The sequence below is a fragment of the Schistocerca americana genome, chromosome 8, assembly GCF_021461395.2.
Source record: "Schistocerca americana isolate TAMUIC-IGC-003095 chromosome 8, iqSchAmer2.1, whole genome shotgun sequence".
Taxonomy (NCBI): domain Eukaryota; kingdom Metazoa; phylum Arthropoda; class Insecta; order Orthoptera; family Acrididae; genus Schistocerca; species Schistocerca americana.
Genome location: NC_060126.1, coordinates 398,621,055 through 398,638,466, shown reverse-complemented (window position 1 = coordinate 398,638,466; position 17,412 = coordinate 398,621,055). Strand labels below are relative to the sequence as shown.

The following is a 17,412-nucleotide window of genomic DNA, read 5'->3' as shown; positions in this document are numbered from 1 at the left end:
CATAAACAATAATATGCAACAAAATAGCATGTAAAATGTAAAACACAAAAAAAGCAAATATAAACATACCAGTGATTCTGATGTGGTAAAATGTTAGCAGTAATATTACAAAAATTAAAAGCAGCTTTTGCACTTCTGTATTGTGTACTAGAGAAGTAAAAGGAGATGATTGACTCAAATATAGTTTAGAAGACCAGCCACTCACAGGTTCATGTCAAGACAGAGGCAAAGTAATAACTATTGGAATTAAATTTGTCTATGAAATGATTCAAATATTTCTGATTGATGGAAACATTGCCAACCTCTTCATAAAGATTCATCAGGACTGTGATTTCATCTTCTTTGGCTTCTAATTCTGCTTCTACCTCTTGCAATTCTTTCAGGACTTCAGTATTTTTTCCTTGATCATTTTTTGATGTTATCTTCAGTTCTTCATATTTACTGGATATGAAACAAGTAATAAAATCATGTCAAAGACTATACTGAGCTTTGATAATGTTTACAAAAATAATGGGATGCAGGTAAACAACATAAATGCTAGTAGTACATGACAATAATTCAATTCAAAAGGAACCTCCAATGAATCACATACAATTCATGCAATGTCATACTGTGAAATTTTGTTGAGGGAACCGAGATAATGAACATTTCAGAGCAGCTGTAAAAAAAGTGCACATTATCTCTCATATATTTTGCATACGGACCAAAAGAAAGAGATAAGAGAAATCAAGCCACATATAGAGGCATTCAGCCAATTACTATTTGCTTAGTACAATGGTAAGTGGAATTGGAAAGGGAACTTGGCATATCATCTTGTACATTGTGGCCATTGCATGAGAATATATATGTTGATGGGAACTACAAGTTTAAAGCACTTTGACAATTTTTGCATCACTTTGAAATAATATCACGTTGAGGTATGCCTGGAGGAAAATCTACATCTGTCAGTGACTCTTCATCAAAGATAAGATGCCGCATAATCCCTACCAAAAAATCCTCAGTCCAGTCACAAATTATCTTATTACCCTATATTATCATATTTCTGTCAATAAGTGATGGTATCTTATTGAGGCAAATGCTTTTCAGAAATCAAGAAACACTACATCTTCCTGACAGTCTTGACACATGGCTTTCAGGATGTCATGTGAGAAAAGTGCAAGTTGGGTTTCAAATGACTAAAGTTTTCAGAATCCCTGTTGGTTGGCATGGAGGAGGTCATTTTGTTTGAGATAAAGCATCATATTTGAGTTCAAAGGTATAGCATTCTACAACAACAGAAGGATGTTGATGAGACTGTATGGTGGTTTTTGGACTACTTCTGCTATGTTTCTTGAAGACATGTGACATGGTTTCTTCCAACTACTAGACACAATTTTGTATTCAAGGAATCTCACCTATATTATGGTTAACAGGTGGTATAATTCTAAAACAAATTTTGAATAGAATCTGATAGATACTCCACTGGGCCAAGTAATTAAGTTTAAATTTAGCTATTAGACCTGTTTCCCAATGCCATGGGCACCAGTACCTATTTAATAGAATTTTTCAATGGTGTGAGAGTAAAGTCAGGATAGTATTTCTGAATTTTTCTTTGTAAAGTGAAGTTTCCTGCTCTTACTTTGCTGATATCAATAAAAATGAAGTTTAGCATTTCTCCTTTTACATTGATATTATGGTGGGTGTTATAACACAGAAAACACCATTCACTTTCACTATGTAATATTTTTACTGGCACAAGATAAATCAAAACACAAAGAAATAGATTTCAACAATCACGGTAACAGTCATGATGAATGTCTCACACCAACTAGTCAACATACAAAGTAAGTAAAACGAAGTGCAAAAAAGCAAAGATACTAATATTTTCTGGCATTTCTGCCACAGAGACCCCCCCCCCCCCCCCCCCCCGAAGAGCGAGAGTGCATAGGAGGAGTGATCAGGAGTAAGTGATAAAGGGAAGGTAAACATTTGAGGCATGACGTAATCTTGAAGTCTGAGAGGTGGCCGTATGGTGCGGCCAGCACGGGTGATAGCAGTAGGGGTAGGATAATTTGGAGAAGATGAAGGAGAAGAGGGGGGGGGGGTTACTCTTATAAATAAAACATTATTGGAGTCTACATAGGCTGAAATGTCATTTTGTGAAGTACCAGGAGCCACATTGAAGCACTGTAATAGCTTAATGTCTTTCTGGTCAGATGGCACAGAATTGTTTTGAATTTCAAATAAAAAAAGAAAAGTGTCCACAAGCTGTATTTTTATAGAGTCCACATCATAGTCACTCAAGTTCACTTGAAACACTAGTTCATTACTGCTGGCACTCGGAGGCGTGAAGTATAGAAGAGGGGAGCCTTGACTTGCAGAGAGTGTTTGATTAGCTTGTGGAGAAGGGAGAGGACAGGCCTCTGAAGTTTCCTGCAAAAAAAATTCATTATCATGTATGTTGGTGTCATTAAGGATCCATGCTGGTTTCAAGCGCTCAATGGACACGACAGATGGTTTGTTCTTAAAGCGGACTGTATAAGTATTTTCAGAGCTTGACAGGACCCGGTATGGGCCAGTGTAGGGTGGAGCAAAGGGTGGACGCACGGCGTCTTCTCTGAGCATCACATAGTTACAAGAACTGAGGTGTGGGTGAATGAAAACCGGAGGGGTAACATGCGATCGAGGTTGCGGAAAACGTAACTTGGTGATATGCTGTCGAACCTGTCGTACCAACTCGGGAAGTTGATCCTTGGGAAGTAGAGGAGGATCATCAAGAAAATCCGCCGGAAGTGTGAGTTTTCTCCATATACCATCTCAGCAACTGACGCTTTAAGGTCTTATTTGAAAACCGTCCTCAAACCTAAAAGGACCCAGGGGAGTGCCTCAGTCCAAGAGGAAGAATGACACATGAGAGCGACCTTCAGGGTACGGTGCCATCGTTCTATTAGGCCATTAGATTTGCGGGTGATAGGCTGTAGTTCTGAATTTGTTGATACCACACAGTTGACAGAGGCAATTAAACAGATTAGATTCAAACTGTCTCCCCTGGTCTGTGGTAAGTGAAGTAGGGCAACCAAAACGAGAAAGCCAAAGGTGGACAAAAGCGTTAGCTACAGTTTGGCCGTAATGACTGCGATGGGGATAGCTTCGGCCCAACGTGTGGTACGATCGATCATGGTCAGTAAGTAACGGAAGTTGTTAGATATCGGTAATGGACCGACGATGTCCAAATGGACATGACAGGATCTACCTGAGGGCACAGTAAATTTGCCTAATGGGGGCTTAGTATGTTTGTGTATTTTGGCTCTCTGGCATGGTATGCCCACCAATTACAATCTCTTTTTACATTAGGCCAAACGTATCTCTCTGTAATGAGGCGCGTAGTCGCGCGAATGCTCGGGTGAGCGAGATTGTGGATTGTGTCAAAAATGTCTTTCCTAAGAGCTTTAGGGATTATAGGATGAGGATGAGCTGTTTTAATGCCACAATACAAAGAGCAATCATCATTAGGGAAGGGAAGTAGAGCAATTTGTGAGGAAGTATCAGAGTCAGAGAGAAGGTGCTGTATCTCTGGGTTGGATAGCTGGAGCTCGTGTAAGCTGTGAGGATCAATAGCTGTCTTCAGGGAGGACAGGCGTGACAGGTAGTCTGCTGCAACATTGTCATTACCCCTGATATATTGAAAGTCTGAAACATTTCTACTACCGAAAATGTCCATTCATAATTATGTGTATCATCGAACTAAATGCGAAGTTGCGTTACACCATAAACCTTTAATGAGGAATTGTTGGCTGCTCTGATTTGGTGAGGCGAATGCGTGATTGTAGAAGTGACCATTGAATGTGGAATGACGCTCACATCGGCACCAGTGTCCACTAAAAACCATTTCTGAGAAGCTATATCCTGGATATACAAACGTCCGGGAGAATAATTCGGAAGTACTAGCCTGTGATCTGTTAGGCGACTTGATGTTACAGTGCGGACCAGTGCACCTATAGCGGCCCGCCATGTGTGTTTGGACGCATTGCACAGGGTGAGCAGCAATTCCTAGCTGTACTACCGTAAACAGAGTGATACCAGCAGAGAGGATAAACTTGCTGATCCTGCGTTGTTACCGGGTGAAGGACGTCACTTGAAGCTGTGATATGAGATGGTGAAGGACGGTGTGGAATCTGCTGCTCAGCCAGTGTACTCTGTCTGTTGTCTTGGAAAGATCGGCCTCTGCCACACGGGAGAGGCATAATATCAAGGGGGGCACACATAGATAACTTTCTTCTGTTGATTATCTTATATGCGGCGTCAGCCAGCAATAATTTCGCTTGTAGAGGTTCCTGATTGTGTGATAGGAGCTGCAGTTGGATAGCTTGCAGAAGCTTTGCAACCCAGAAAGAAAAGCTTCATCGGGCATAGTTTTGCTATCAAAGACTGCTCTGATACGTCGCCATAGTTGTGAAGGAGTAGAGTCTTTGAGATGTACATCTTGCAGTATGTATAAAACAGACTCTTGCATAGTCTTAGCTAGACGTTCGAAGATCTGTTGTTTTGCCAGTGTGTAACGATATGCAGGGGCCGCCGACAGCACTACGTCCTGTACCCACTCAGCGTGGTCCTCTAGGGCATTAATAAGTGCAATAAATTTAGCACTATCTGAATCAATGTTTAGGGCAGTGAATACAGTCTCTGCCAAAATAAACCACGTATGCGGATTGTCCATCGTGAACCTTGGTAATTTAGGAATTTTCTCACTCTTGTGTTGTGGATGTAACAGATTTGATAGCACAGCGGACGGGAGTGGTGGAGTGTTTATGAAGCTGTCACTCGCGGCGTTCGTGCCGGCTGGTTTAAACATGGCTGGTGCGGGAGGCGCAGCTGGGGCTGCGGAAACAATCGGGGCAGAATGACTGTCCAACCAGTAATTGTTGTCACTGAAATTTGTTCCCCTTTTGTTTTTGTAGTGATTCTTGTAGTGGGTGGGGAGAGAATGTGTCCAAAACTGATTTATCAGCAATATATGGGGAGCTCCAAGTGATCTGTGGGCTCGAAAAGTCTGTGAGGTTCATAGTGTTGGGGCACTGTTGCACACTACATGTCACAGGAGGTTGTACATACGATGCACTGTGAGTCACAAATTTAGGCACAGCACTCATGATTGGTTTGTTATAGACAAACGTAGGAAAAGATTTCATAGCAGGTGACATCACTGACGATGTTGAAAGAGTCCACAATGGCATTGTTGATGACAGAGAAAACTCCACGGCGTTGTACCTATCTTCCAATTTTATCCCGGTTGTTGGCGGTGTTGTGTGTAGGAAACCGTGGAAAGGCAGTGTGGAGGCACAATTAGTATCATGTTGTAGTCTGAAAGGAGCGGAAGGCGAGTGATGTGGAGATGTCAAAGTAAACGGCCACATTGTCGAATCGGCGTATGTTGCGCGTCGCAGGTCACCAGTATGGCGGGTGTTATACTTATAACACAGAAAACACCATTTACTTTCACTATGTAATATTTTTATTGGCACAAGATAAATCAAAACACAAAGAAATAGTTTTCGACAATCACGGTAACAGTCATGACGAATGTCTCACACCAACTAGTCAACAACCAAAGTAAGTAAAACGAAGTACAAAAAAGCAAAGATATTAATATTTTCTGGCAGTTTTGCCACAATTTCATCAATTACAGATTCTGTCATCCAGGAGTGTCTGGATACTCACCTTGATGCCACTGACAGCTTTCACATATGACCAGATATTCATTGGATTTTGTGAGAGGTCTTTCAGTTAAGATTATGTTATGGTAGTTGTTGAAGGCTTCATGCTGTAGAGGTTGGGAGGAGGGAAGGAAGGCGAATAACCTCTATGGTAAAATTGTCACAAGTTTATTCAAAAGTTTACAAGAATAATGAAATTTTGGCTGGTGGCTATGGTCATGTGTCACCACTGATGAACATCGTGAGTGTGAGTCTAGCAGAGTTATGCACATTCTGACAGAACATTTCGAGATACCAAAGTCATGCAAGTCTACATCATGTTATGGGCCTGTGAGTAGCTGGCACTGGTTTGGGCAGCCGTCTCCGTCAGATCAGCTCACGGGGCTAAGTCAGCATTTGTGGACTTGAAGCAGTAAAGTCGATGAGCTGTCTCCTGGCTCTAAAGCAGCAGCTGAACTTCTGGTTTGGTTGGCAGCAGTTCACAGCATAGGTAGTACCACTGCCATCCACCTGTACCAGGGATGAACATCTCTTCTGGTAGCAGTGGACCTCTACGAGAACCTGTACAGATGTTCAGGCCACTGGTATTTCTCGCACACAGAGCTAACAGGGGCATGCACTGCTGAGTGGAGCAAACAGTGCCAGCAAAGCAGGACACAGACACCACACATCCAGCACACTGCTGCGGCCTTCTGTAGTTGACAGTGTGGCCAGCAGATCATGCATCTGCAGGAAGGCATATCCATGACATTGCAACATTCCCTCATTGTAGTGTGAGACTGAATAAAGATGTTTTACTTTCCAGCTGAGTTTTCCTGGCCACCTCTGGCCACCACTGATGCCTCAACCCCTCCACCTGTCCACTGCCTCTACACTGCAGAATCACCACTCACCCCTGGTCACCAAGGTCACAGCATGGCTTTGCAATCATGGCATCCAATTTTGTCACACAGGGAGGTGAGCGAGCACACTGTTGGTTTTTGTGATTTTTTCCCTGTTTTGTGTGCAGAGGATATATATTATGAGCTGGAGATTCATAGAAATTGGATAGTTATGTCTATAAAGACAGTGGAACCAGCTCATCTCTCTCAGTTCTGCGGTAATATGAAGTAGATTATTTACATTCAGTGAAATGCAGTGAATGTAATTTGCTAGGGCATTCTGCACTGTGAACAGAATCAGAACTGGTAATTTGTATCAACTATCTTAGGTATGGGAGGTAGCTCAAGCATTTGTTAATAAAACTGAGCAATTCAGAGCAGATAATATGGACTTACATAACAAGCTTGCATCTAGGAATGAACAGTTAGAATTAGCTGAGCAATTTAGTTCTTTATTAGACTTAGCCACCACCAGTTTGATCATACCTTTCTCTGGAAAGTTGAGCATCAATTTAATGTCTTTTTTGGATGACCTGAAATTAAGAGTTAGAACTGATGATGGTTGCAGGATCAGTTACTGCAGGTGATAAAGTTATGGTTGACAGGGGAAGACATTACATATGTCAGATGTACGATGGGGCCAAGAGATGGACAAACATTTGATGAACTGAACCAAGGCCTGTCACAGCGGTACAAGAAGCAAAATAGCATGAGCTTTTTACACCAACAATTGTGTAGTCTGTCAAGGAAACACAATGAGTCAACAGAGAATTTTGCAGACAGGAAAGGTTAATGTGCTAACCTGTGAATAAGGGGAGAGTGATGAGGCAAATAAAGTCATGCTCCAGGAAGCAGAACAGAGGGCACTGAATGCATTTTAAGTAGCTTTCTGCCTGATACATCAAGAAGGGTGAGAATGTATACCCTGAAGGATTTGTACTCTGTGGTCAGATTAGCAACAGAGTTTGAAGAAACTGATGTAGCAATAGGAATGTGAAATAGGAGGAGAGTATTTTCCACTAACAGGAGGTACTGCAGATGTCAAAGGATGGGACCTGTGCAGAGGCAATGTTGCCAACCTCAGTGTGGTAGCTGTGATGTGGTTGGACACCACCAATGTGATCATAAGAATGGTAAGGGGAAGCAAGGGATCAATAAGGAAGTTTTAGTCCAAGAGGGAACCCCATGCTACTGTGCAAAGCTACAGGTAAATTTCGATGCAACTATTATGGATGCAGAGGCAGAACGTAGTACAGTGGGAGTAGTGAAGGGCAGAACGCACAATTTTTTATTGGACACAAGTGCACATGGGTCGATAGCAAGTATGGAACTCATGTGCAAGAGGCAATTGAACCCTCAACGCTATGATTTATGTAGAACTGGAGATAGTGATATGGAGTCTTTGGGGTCAGAAATAATACATTTTCAGGTTGGGTTTCAGCATTTTAAGCAATGTGTAGAAATTGTGCCCCAGGTAAGTGAAGGTCACTGCATGGTTTCAATGCAGCATGTCAAATTTGACCTTAGGTGACACAGATGTTGTTGAACTTAGAGGGACACTGTTCCAGGGGAGGGATGGGGGCTGTGAGGGAGGCAGGGGGGGGGGGGGGGAGCCTGTCACCACTGAAGCACTGTTGCAAGGTGCATCAACCTTAAAGGGTGAACACTTGAGCTGTAGTCGACAAAACAAAGGATTAATTTGCGTGTTATTGTGACACAAGGCATCAGAAAGTTGGTCCGTGTAAATGTGGAACCAGAATGGCCAGTTAATACAAAAAACCACTTGCAGAAAAATGATGTATTAGACACATCACACTGATCTGTAAGGAGAAACACTGTACACATATGGGATAAGGTGGACAGGAAAGTGGTTTCCATGAATTTGGATAATTTTGGTGGTGGAGTAGAGTTGATGAAAGGAATGTTTGTACCTAATTTGGAAGTCCTGGATGATGTCAATAGGGAATCAGTCAGTGTGCACCAGAGAAATATGCATACCACTGGTGAAACTGCATTGTCTAAGAAAGTAGGAATCTTAAAATATGGACAGATTGGAAATTGAGAAATTATTGTTAGAGTTTGAGGTCTTGTTTTACCCTCAAAGGCCTTTACCAATGACACATGTAACGCAGTGCCATATCTCTAAAGGAAATGAGTCACTGCTATTTTGTATACCTTACCACATATTGTGATATTTGTAGCCACTGCTGGAAGAATTCATTGATCAACAACTAACAGGCCCTGCATGGCAGCTATGGCAGTTGTGCCAAAGAAGTCACCACACTGATTTTGCTGTGACTAAAGACTGGACATCTTAACAGTAAAATGCTGACTGATGTGTATCCAATAGCAAATATCACTGAAGCTATTGGAAACTTGGGATAGTGTAAGTACTTCTCTACCACAGATCTGAGGAGTGGGTATCATTAGACAGAGGTATTCCCTGAGGACTGTCCGAAAACAGCACTCTCAGTCCCCTGAGGTCACTAACAATATTGTAGGACACTATTTGGGTTGAAGAATGCTCCAATAACATTTAAGAGTTGATTATATGGAATACTGATGGGACTGAAACCTCACCAGTGAATGGTATACCTAAATCATATAACTATATAAAAATGTGGCAAAACATAAACAATGTTTGTGAGAGGGTTTTAGGTTACAAGCAGTGCATTCAACTCTGAGCACAGGAAAAAGTCACTGTGCTTTAGAAGCAATAGCATATTTAGGGCATGTGATTAGCAGTGAAGGACTTAAGATGGATCTGAGGTCAGTGCAGCCAGTGCAGGAATTTCCAATTTCGACAATACTGAGAAGCTTCAGTCTTGGTTTGGTTTAGTAAATTATTACAGAAAAATCATATAAGGATATACAGATATGTCAGTACCACATATGTGACTGTTAAGAAAGAGAATAAAATTCCAATGGACAAAGAAATGGCAAGACACATTTGAGAAGTTAAAAAAAGTGTAAAGTCCAGTACTAATTTCTCTGAACTATGAGAAATAGTTTGTCTTGTTCAGTGATGCTTTTAATAGAGTGGTGGGGTGTGTTCTCAGTCAAATAGTTGGTTGGTTAAGTGGTTGATTTGGAGCAGGGGACCAAACAGCAAGGTCATTGGTCCCATGCTCTAGGATGGAAAAAATTATGAGAGAAACAACACAAACAGCACAGTCCAATCAAGGGGAAGGGATAATTTGCGAACAAAGAGGGAAAAGGGACAACAGGGCAGCAGGAAGAGGACAGAACAAGAGGGAGGTAGGTGGGAATGAGGAGAGCAAGTGTGCACCAGAAAAGCTACGCATGGTGGCACACCGGCACCACCACTGACCCGTCCTGACACTCACACCATACTATTATCATGACAGAATGGGGACAACACCAGGGGAAGAAGACGCAAGAAAAGAGGGGACAAAACAGCACAACAGATTAGATAAATGTAGACAAATGGTGGGGAGAACCTGGCTGCAAGGTCAAGGCCCCCATAACCGATGCCTACACTAACTGAGGAACTCAAATGGCTAAGAAAAATTCAAGGACTTAAGCCTGAGAGTAAAAACCATTATCACACAGAAAACCAAGGATAGATGTAAATACGCAAGGGTTGTCCCCTAACACCTGAGACAAGGGCATATTTATTGTGAAGGGCCAAAAGGCGGGGGTAATCCGTCACCGTGAGCAGAGCCCTGCAGCTCCAAAGGGGAGGGGGGGGGGGGGGGGGGAGGAGGCTCATTGCAGATTAAAAAACCTAGTATAGGTCAACCTAGTATGGCCAATACGAAGACAGTAGAGGATGGTAGACTCCTCTGTCAAGAGAGACAGAGGGAAGTACACCACATGGTAGGAGCCCGTTGGTGGCACAAAGTTTAATATACAGGGAAGAAGCCTCAAAGGAGTCAGCCCACAGTTAAGTAAAAACAAATTTGATGTAAAGCTGCAAATATGCACCTGGAGGGGACACAGAGAATGAGGTGGTGGTGGTTGGGGGCGGGGGGGGGGAGAGGTAGGTGGCTGCCCCTCAACCTCCCCCTCCCCCCAGCCAACTGATCAGCAAGTTCAATACTAGGATACCTACATGGCCAGAAATCCAAATGGAATCAACTGAACAAGCAGCATCACCAAGATCAGTGTGAAGGTCATGGATGGCAGAGACCAGGGGGTGGTGGGAAAAACACCAAGTGGTGAATCTGTATATAACAAAACTTGGGTGAGGGAGGACTGTTTAATAAAACGGAGGGCCCAATAGATGGCCAATTCCGCATTGAACACCCCACAGGTGATGCCAACAGAAGACAGAACAGTGGTGACCAATCATCCAACAGAGGCCACAAGCTTATTAATATCGATTAGAAATCTCCACCACGTTATGAGCTTGTGAGCAGGTGACTCCAGTCTTGGCTGCCATCTCAACCATGCCAGCTCGTGGGGTTAAGCCCACACCCGTGGACTTGGAGCAGTACACTGTATGAGTCATCTACAGGCTCCACAGCAGAAGCTGAACTTCTGCCTTGGAGGGTAGTGGTTTGCAGCCAGGGTGGTGTCAACACCATTCACCCACACTGGGGTAAGCCTCTCTTCCACAGTGGACCACTGCAAGAATTTGGATAGATGTTTGCATCACTGGCATTTTTCATTCACAACTGCACAAAGCTAGCTGGTGAAAGTACTGCCGAGTGAAGCAAACAGTGCCAGGAGAGTAGGATGCAGACATCACATGTCCAGCACACCGCTGTGAACTTTCATTGCTGATGGTATAGCTGGCACACCATAAGCCTGCAGCAGGGCATGCCACGGCATCACAGCATTTTCATCATTGTAGCACAAGACAGAATAAAGGAGTTTTACCTTTCAGCTGGGTTTTCCTAGCCACCACTGGTCAGCACTATTGCCTGAACACTCCGCCACTCCACTGCCTCCACACCATAGTGGCCCCACACCCCCTGGGTCACTACACAAAATAGGCAATTGTGACATTAAACACTACTTTTAATCCTTACTTTTAATCATGAGCCATCTTGAGTCATCCCATTGCTTTGCCCAATAGCCATACTTCTGGCACATATGACATGTAACTGGTGTTGACTGTACACAGTGCACTGTGGCATAACAGGTTGCACTATGTGCTGTTCACCAGTCACATGCCAGCATAGTTTTCCCTACTATTACACCGAAACTTCTCCAGCCCTAACAAATTTTGCCTTCCAGTTTCTATAGCACTCTTGTCAGCCCATCACTACACTTGTACACACGAAACAAGAAGACCAGTTACTGCATTCACCCAACTGAGTTCTTGATGCTGCATACTGCAAATGTTGACATTGTCCTTGATGTAGATGTCCATCGCAGGAATGCTTCTGACACCAAATGTAAAGGTCAGGGGTGAATGACCTCTATGGTGACTAGCAGAATCGTACTTCTAGTGCACAGGACGCCATTCAGCTCTCCACAGCCAGGCAAGGTTGCAACAAGACAGTGAGTAGGAACCAAGTGGAAGCCTTCCAATAAATCAAAAGCATAAGATTAACATAAGTTTATTCACAAGTTTACAATAAGGCCAGAGTCAGGTGTCAGTCCTGCATCTATTGAAGACAGCATTTAACAATGAAAGCTTGATGACCCATTTCAGGTTGATGCCATATGTAGTCTTCCTCTCAAAGCTGGTTCCAGGAAGTGAGTGGTACTGTTTGTAAAATTGGAAGTATTTATGTGAACTCAGTCTGCCATTGTTCCTGAAATGGCAGCACTTTCCCTCCCCCAAATCAAAGCAGAACCAAGGCATGACATATGGCTGTTGGGAAATCATGACATCACCATGTCAGTGTCACAGTCTTTCCACTACATCAACTGTGTCACAGTCTTGGCTGTGCCATCATAGAGTAGTAGCTTTACTTTTCAGGAGTCCCACTATGTCAGCATAGTTTGGCAATGGTGTCTTGCACAAGAACACATACAAGGTACTCTCTCCCTTGTAATGGGACATCCTCCACTAGCATTACTTTTCCTCAACAGTAGTAGTCAATACCAGTAATATTTTTCGAATTTTGGACAGGTCAGTATTAGCTCAGTAGCTTTTCTGAAAAAATTCATATAATTTTATACATAATATGTTATATTTTAAACTAAGATTTGTGAATAACAATTATTATTTTGGATGTTATAATCAATAAATACTAGTTCTGAATGTATGGTTAAAATTATTGTTTTCTTAGAAACATTTGAAATTACGAATTATTTGGCACACTTAAAATTTTTATTATTTATTACACAATCTAGTACTGTTTATTATTTTTATTTCTGGATTAATTTACGAAATAATAATCAAAACTAATAAAAATTCATTTGTCAATAAAAATTGTAAACCCTGTGGAATATTGTTATTACTGCAAAGTGAGGCAGTAGTAAGCATGCCACTGATGTGATAGGTCGTATTTTGGGCAAACAGTGTAATGTCGGCTTTGTTAATGCAAAAATTCCAAAGACTGTGTGATATAGTAAAATGTGACAAAATAAATCAATGTAAAAACAAAAATTCTGCAAAAACAATCTTCAGAATTATTTAGATTAATTCAACCATGAGGACCTAAAATGTGAACATTTCAGCTTCAAGAATCAGACCCCTAGACAGAAAGAACTTTATGTGGCATAAATCTTTGATATGGGGCCTCTTGAAACACCAGCCCTTCATTTCCCTTGGTTGAGGATGCACTCCCCATACCTGAGCACTAACAATTTACCCATGATCGAATTCGCTTAGCTCTGACATACCATAATGAACTCACAACAGCACAGAACACTGTTCTGACCATGACTGACACTTGCAATATATTGAGGAGATTGCATGGGTGCCATTAGTGGTCAAATGCAACAGTGCAACCTACAGGCTCGACTAATATCTGCACTTATGTTTGAGCATGTATTTCTTATGGTGTTTCCATGTTTTTTGTCCGAGACCAGTATACCAGCTCTGTTGTAATTTCAGCATGACATTTCATTTAGCTGTGACCACCAACCACCTGTCCACCCAAATGAATGCTCGCTGCTGAACTGTGGCCAAGAATGGATTTAAGCAACCTTACCAGAACATGCTGCTGACCACAACCTATTCAATTTCAGTGGCTGTTTCACAACCCTTGCCATCTAGATTCCTCCTTCCACCATCAGATTCCTTCAATTATGTAGGTGGTGTTGTACTTGCAACATATCCTTCAATCACATAATCCTTCTGGTCTCAATCTCTGGTAGCCTCTGCCTCTCATCCATCTCCATCCCTGCTCCAGCACCAAATTTCACTTCTCCTGTACCCTCTTCCCCACAATCTCTCTCTTCCTCTTTTCTATCTCCTCCTCCCAGTCCACTTCATCACATCACTATGTGTCACACACAGCTCCCCCTATCTGCAGCCAGATGAGCTCATCTCTCCGTCTCGGCTATCACACACCCTTCCCCAGCCAACCTTCCCATTCCCCACCTCCTCCCTTTACTCACTGCACATAATGCCACCCCTCAACCCAGACAAATTACAGTGCCAGCACCTGGACAACGAAGTCATCCAGGTGTGTATTTTTGTGCAAGAATATGTGTATGTACGTGTGTGTGGAGTCCCCAAGGGACTTCAGCTAGAAGTGCGCGGGTGGCGTCCGCAGGGACCTGAGTTAAGTCTGACATTGCTTCCACTTACTTGTGTCAGGCTCCTTCTTTCTCCTTCCCTGTCGGCCTCCCTTGGCCAACTCTTGCTTTTTCAACCCCAACAGTATTAGGTTTCGAGACCCGAGGGTGTCTTTCCAATTTTCTTATTCCTACTTCTAACACAACTCCTGAGGAGAGCCCACTCCTTAAGAAAAGCCAGCAATCCCGAAAGCTGTGAGGATAACACCGCAGGTTGGGTGAGAGGCCAGTACCCTCTCTTCATAAAAAATTAAAAATGCTTTCAAGACTACAAGTAAGTCTCGGAACATTACTGACAAAAATAGACGACATCAATGGCAAAGAAACAGTATATGATTTGGAACGTGGAATGTAAAGAGTCTGTACAAGACAGGAGCTGCAATCAGTGTTGTCAAAGAAATTCAGAGGCACAAACTAGACCTAGTTGCACTGCAAGAAATCTGGTGGGAGGATGCTGGCAGCATTAATGTTGAAAACTGTACTATTCTGTATGAAGCCTGTGAACGAGTTCATCTGTTAGGCACTGGTTTCTGCGTCAGTAAGACTTTGGCCACTAATGTTTCAGTGTTCGTTTCCGTCAACCCAAAAACATCTGTTGTAACACTGGATGTAAAGCATATTAAGATGACTTTTGTGAACTGTCATGCTCCCACGGAGGAGAGCAAAAGTGAAGTGAAAGAAGAGTTCTATGCACAACTAGAGGCAGTGATGGACGCTATACCAAATGGACACCTGAGGATCCTCCTTGGTGATATGAATGCCAAGGCTCGGAAAGAACAAATATTCCAAGACACAACAGGAAGGCACAGTCTACACAACCTAAGCAATGATAATGGAGTTAGGTTCATCGGCTTCGCTACATCGTTAGGGTTGTTCATCTCCAGCAAACTTCCAGCGGAAAAATATACATTAAGGAACCTGGGTGTCACCAGATGGGAGAACTATAAATCAAATAGACCATGTTGCCATTGATCTCAGAGCCAAGAGATGGGTGTTGGACAGCACGGGGTGCCAAAGGTGGGAGTGATCATTTCCTGGTCAGAGGCTTTTTAAACATACAGTGTAAAGGAAGAATGGGGCCTAAGTTAAAAAGAGTGGAAATGTACCATGTGGAGAAACTAAAAGATGAAGCAACAAAGACCAAATACCAGGTGCAACTTAGTAACCACTTTGAAGCACTCAGTGAACTGGACATGAATCAGGACCTTGAACTAATGTGAGAAAACATCTAGAGCTCAGTTAGGGATACAACAAAGGAAACACTCATGGGAAACACAGTGGGCAAGAAGATCTGGTTTGCAAAGGAACGTGCAGATGCTCTGGAAAGGAGGAAGGAAGCCAGGAGCAAGTGGCTGAAGGGGAAAAATCTGGCACAGGGCAAAGCACAATCTGAGGAGGTCCGAAAGACTACACAAGCAACTCTGAGAAGAGCAAAGAGGAAATACATAAGGGATATAATCACTGAAGCAGAAACAGACTTCAGAGGACAAAAGACTAGGGAAATGTTTCTGAAGGTGAAGTACCTCTGCAAAGGTCACCAGGCCAAGGAGAAATTTGTCAAAGATTCCCATGATAAGATCCTGACTAACGATAGCGACATAGCTGAGAAATGGAAAAAGTACTTTCGACAGCTGCTAAATTGTGATGAACTCTAACTGCAGTTTGATTTCCAGAACCCAATTACAGCCGATGCAGTGTGTCCACCACCTACTCTGGATGAGATAAAACCCAGAATCAGACACGTTAAGCAGAATAAGATTCCAGATGAAGATGGAATACGGGCTGAAATAATCCTGGAAGGAGGAGAGAAACTTGTAGAAAGAATACACTGACTGATACAGGCAATATGGACCAAAGAAGAATTACCAGCAGAATGGAAAACAGCTCTGATTTGTCCAATACATAAGAAGGGCGATAAACTGAATGTGACAGCTATTGAAGAATCACCCTGCTTAATGTCTGCTATAAGATCTTGTCCAATTGCCTCATACATAGAATTCAGCCAGTGGCAGAATCGGTGATTGCGGAGTACCAGGGAGGTTTCTGGCCATGACGGTCAACACTAGATCACATCTTCAGTCTCTGGCAGCTCACTGAGAAACTGGGTGAATATGGTAAAGATTTGCACATTTTATTTGTTGGTTTTAAGAAGGCCTATGATTGCATACATCGCAATAGCCTGCTCAGCTGTTTAAGGGAGTTCGGCATGGCAGAGAAACTCATCAATCTGATAAAGATCTGTCTGAACGAAACACATGCAAAGGTGAAGATGGGAATCATGTAACTGAGGAATTTGAAATTGTGACAGGGCTCATGCAAGGAGATGGGTTGTCCCCCATCTTGTTCAACTTTGCCCTCAAGAAGATCGTATGTGGGACCTTCCAAGAGAATGAAGGGATTGAAATCAAAGGAAAGAGACTGGCATATTTGCCTGTGCAGATGACATCTGTTTACTCTCTAGGACTGAAGAGGAGTTGGAGCAAATGACCAAAGTACTAAAGAAGGCTGCCAGCAAATTTGGGTTAAACATAAACGAAGCCAAGACAGAGTACCTCGTTAAGATGCGTGGTCATTGTCAGACTGCTGGTCATGTACAATCACTGCAGGTTGGAGACCAGTCCTGTAAGAGAGTGTATGAATTCAAATACCTAGGGGCACTTTTCATTGAGAACTCATCATGTGAAGCAGAGATCAATGCCAGAATACAAGCAGGAAACCAATCTTACCACAGCCTAGCACAACTGCTTCAGTTCAGATATCTCTCCAGACAGTTCATGATTCGACCGTACAAAACCCTGATCTAGCCTGTTGTTCTATATGGCTGTGAGACATGGAATATCTGGAACAGGACTTCCATAAGCTTCTTGTTTTTGAGAGAAAAGTGCTTCGGAAGATCTTCAGGCCTGTTCTGGATGCAGATACAGGGGAATGGAGGATCAGATGCAACCAAGAGCTTGAGGAACTATACCAGCAGCCCAACATAGCAGGAACTGTCAAAGCCAAACGAATGCAGTGGGCCAGCCATGTGGCCCGGATGAAGGATCACAGATGGCCTTGAAAGCTCCTGGGTTTCACACTTATAGGGAGGAGACCCCAAGGAGACCCAAGAAGCATTGGAGGGATGGCCTCCATGAAGATTTAAACCAAGTGTCAATAGATGTGAATGAATGGCA

General features: G+C 42.9%; 1 protein-coding gene across 2 annotated transcripts in view; it reads right to left on the bottom strand.

The window, feature by feature from the left end:
* LOC124545200 overlaps positions 1 to 17,412 on the bottom strand; it is a 100,574-nt gene that overhangs the window by 40,095 nt on the left and 43,067 nt on the right. For both annotated transcript variants that reach the window (XM_047124066.1, XM_047124065.1), the window contains one exon: positions 303 to 441. In XM_047124066.1, coding sequence (XP_046980022.1) covers positions 303 to 441 — 139 coding nt within the window. The remainder of the gene's footprint in view (positions 1 to 302; positions 442 to 17,412) is intronic.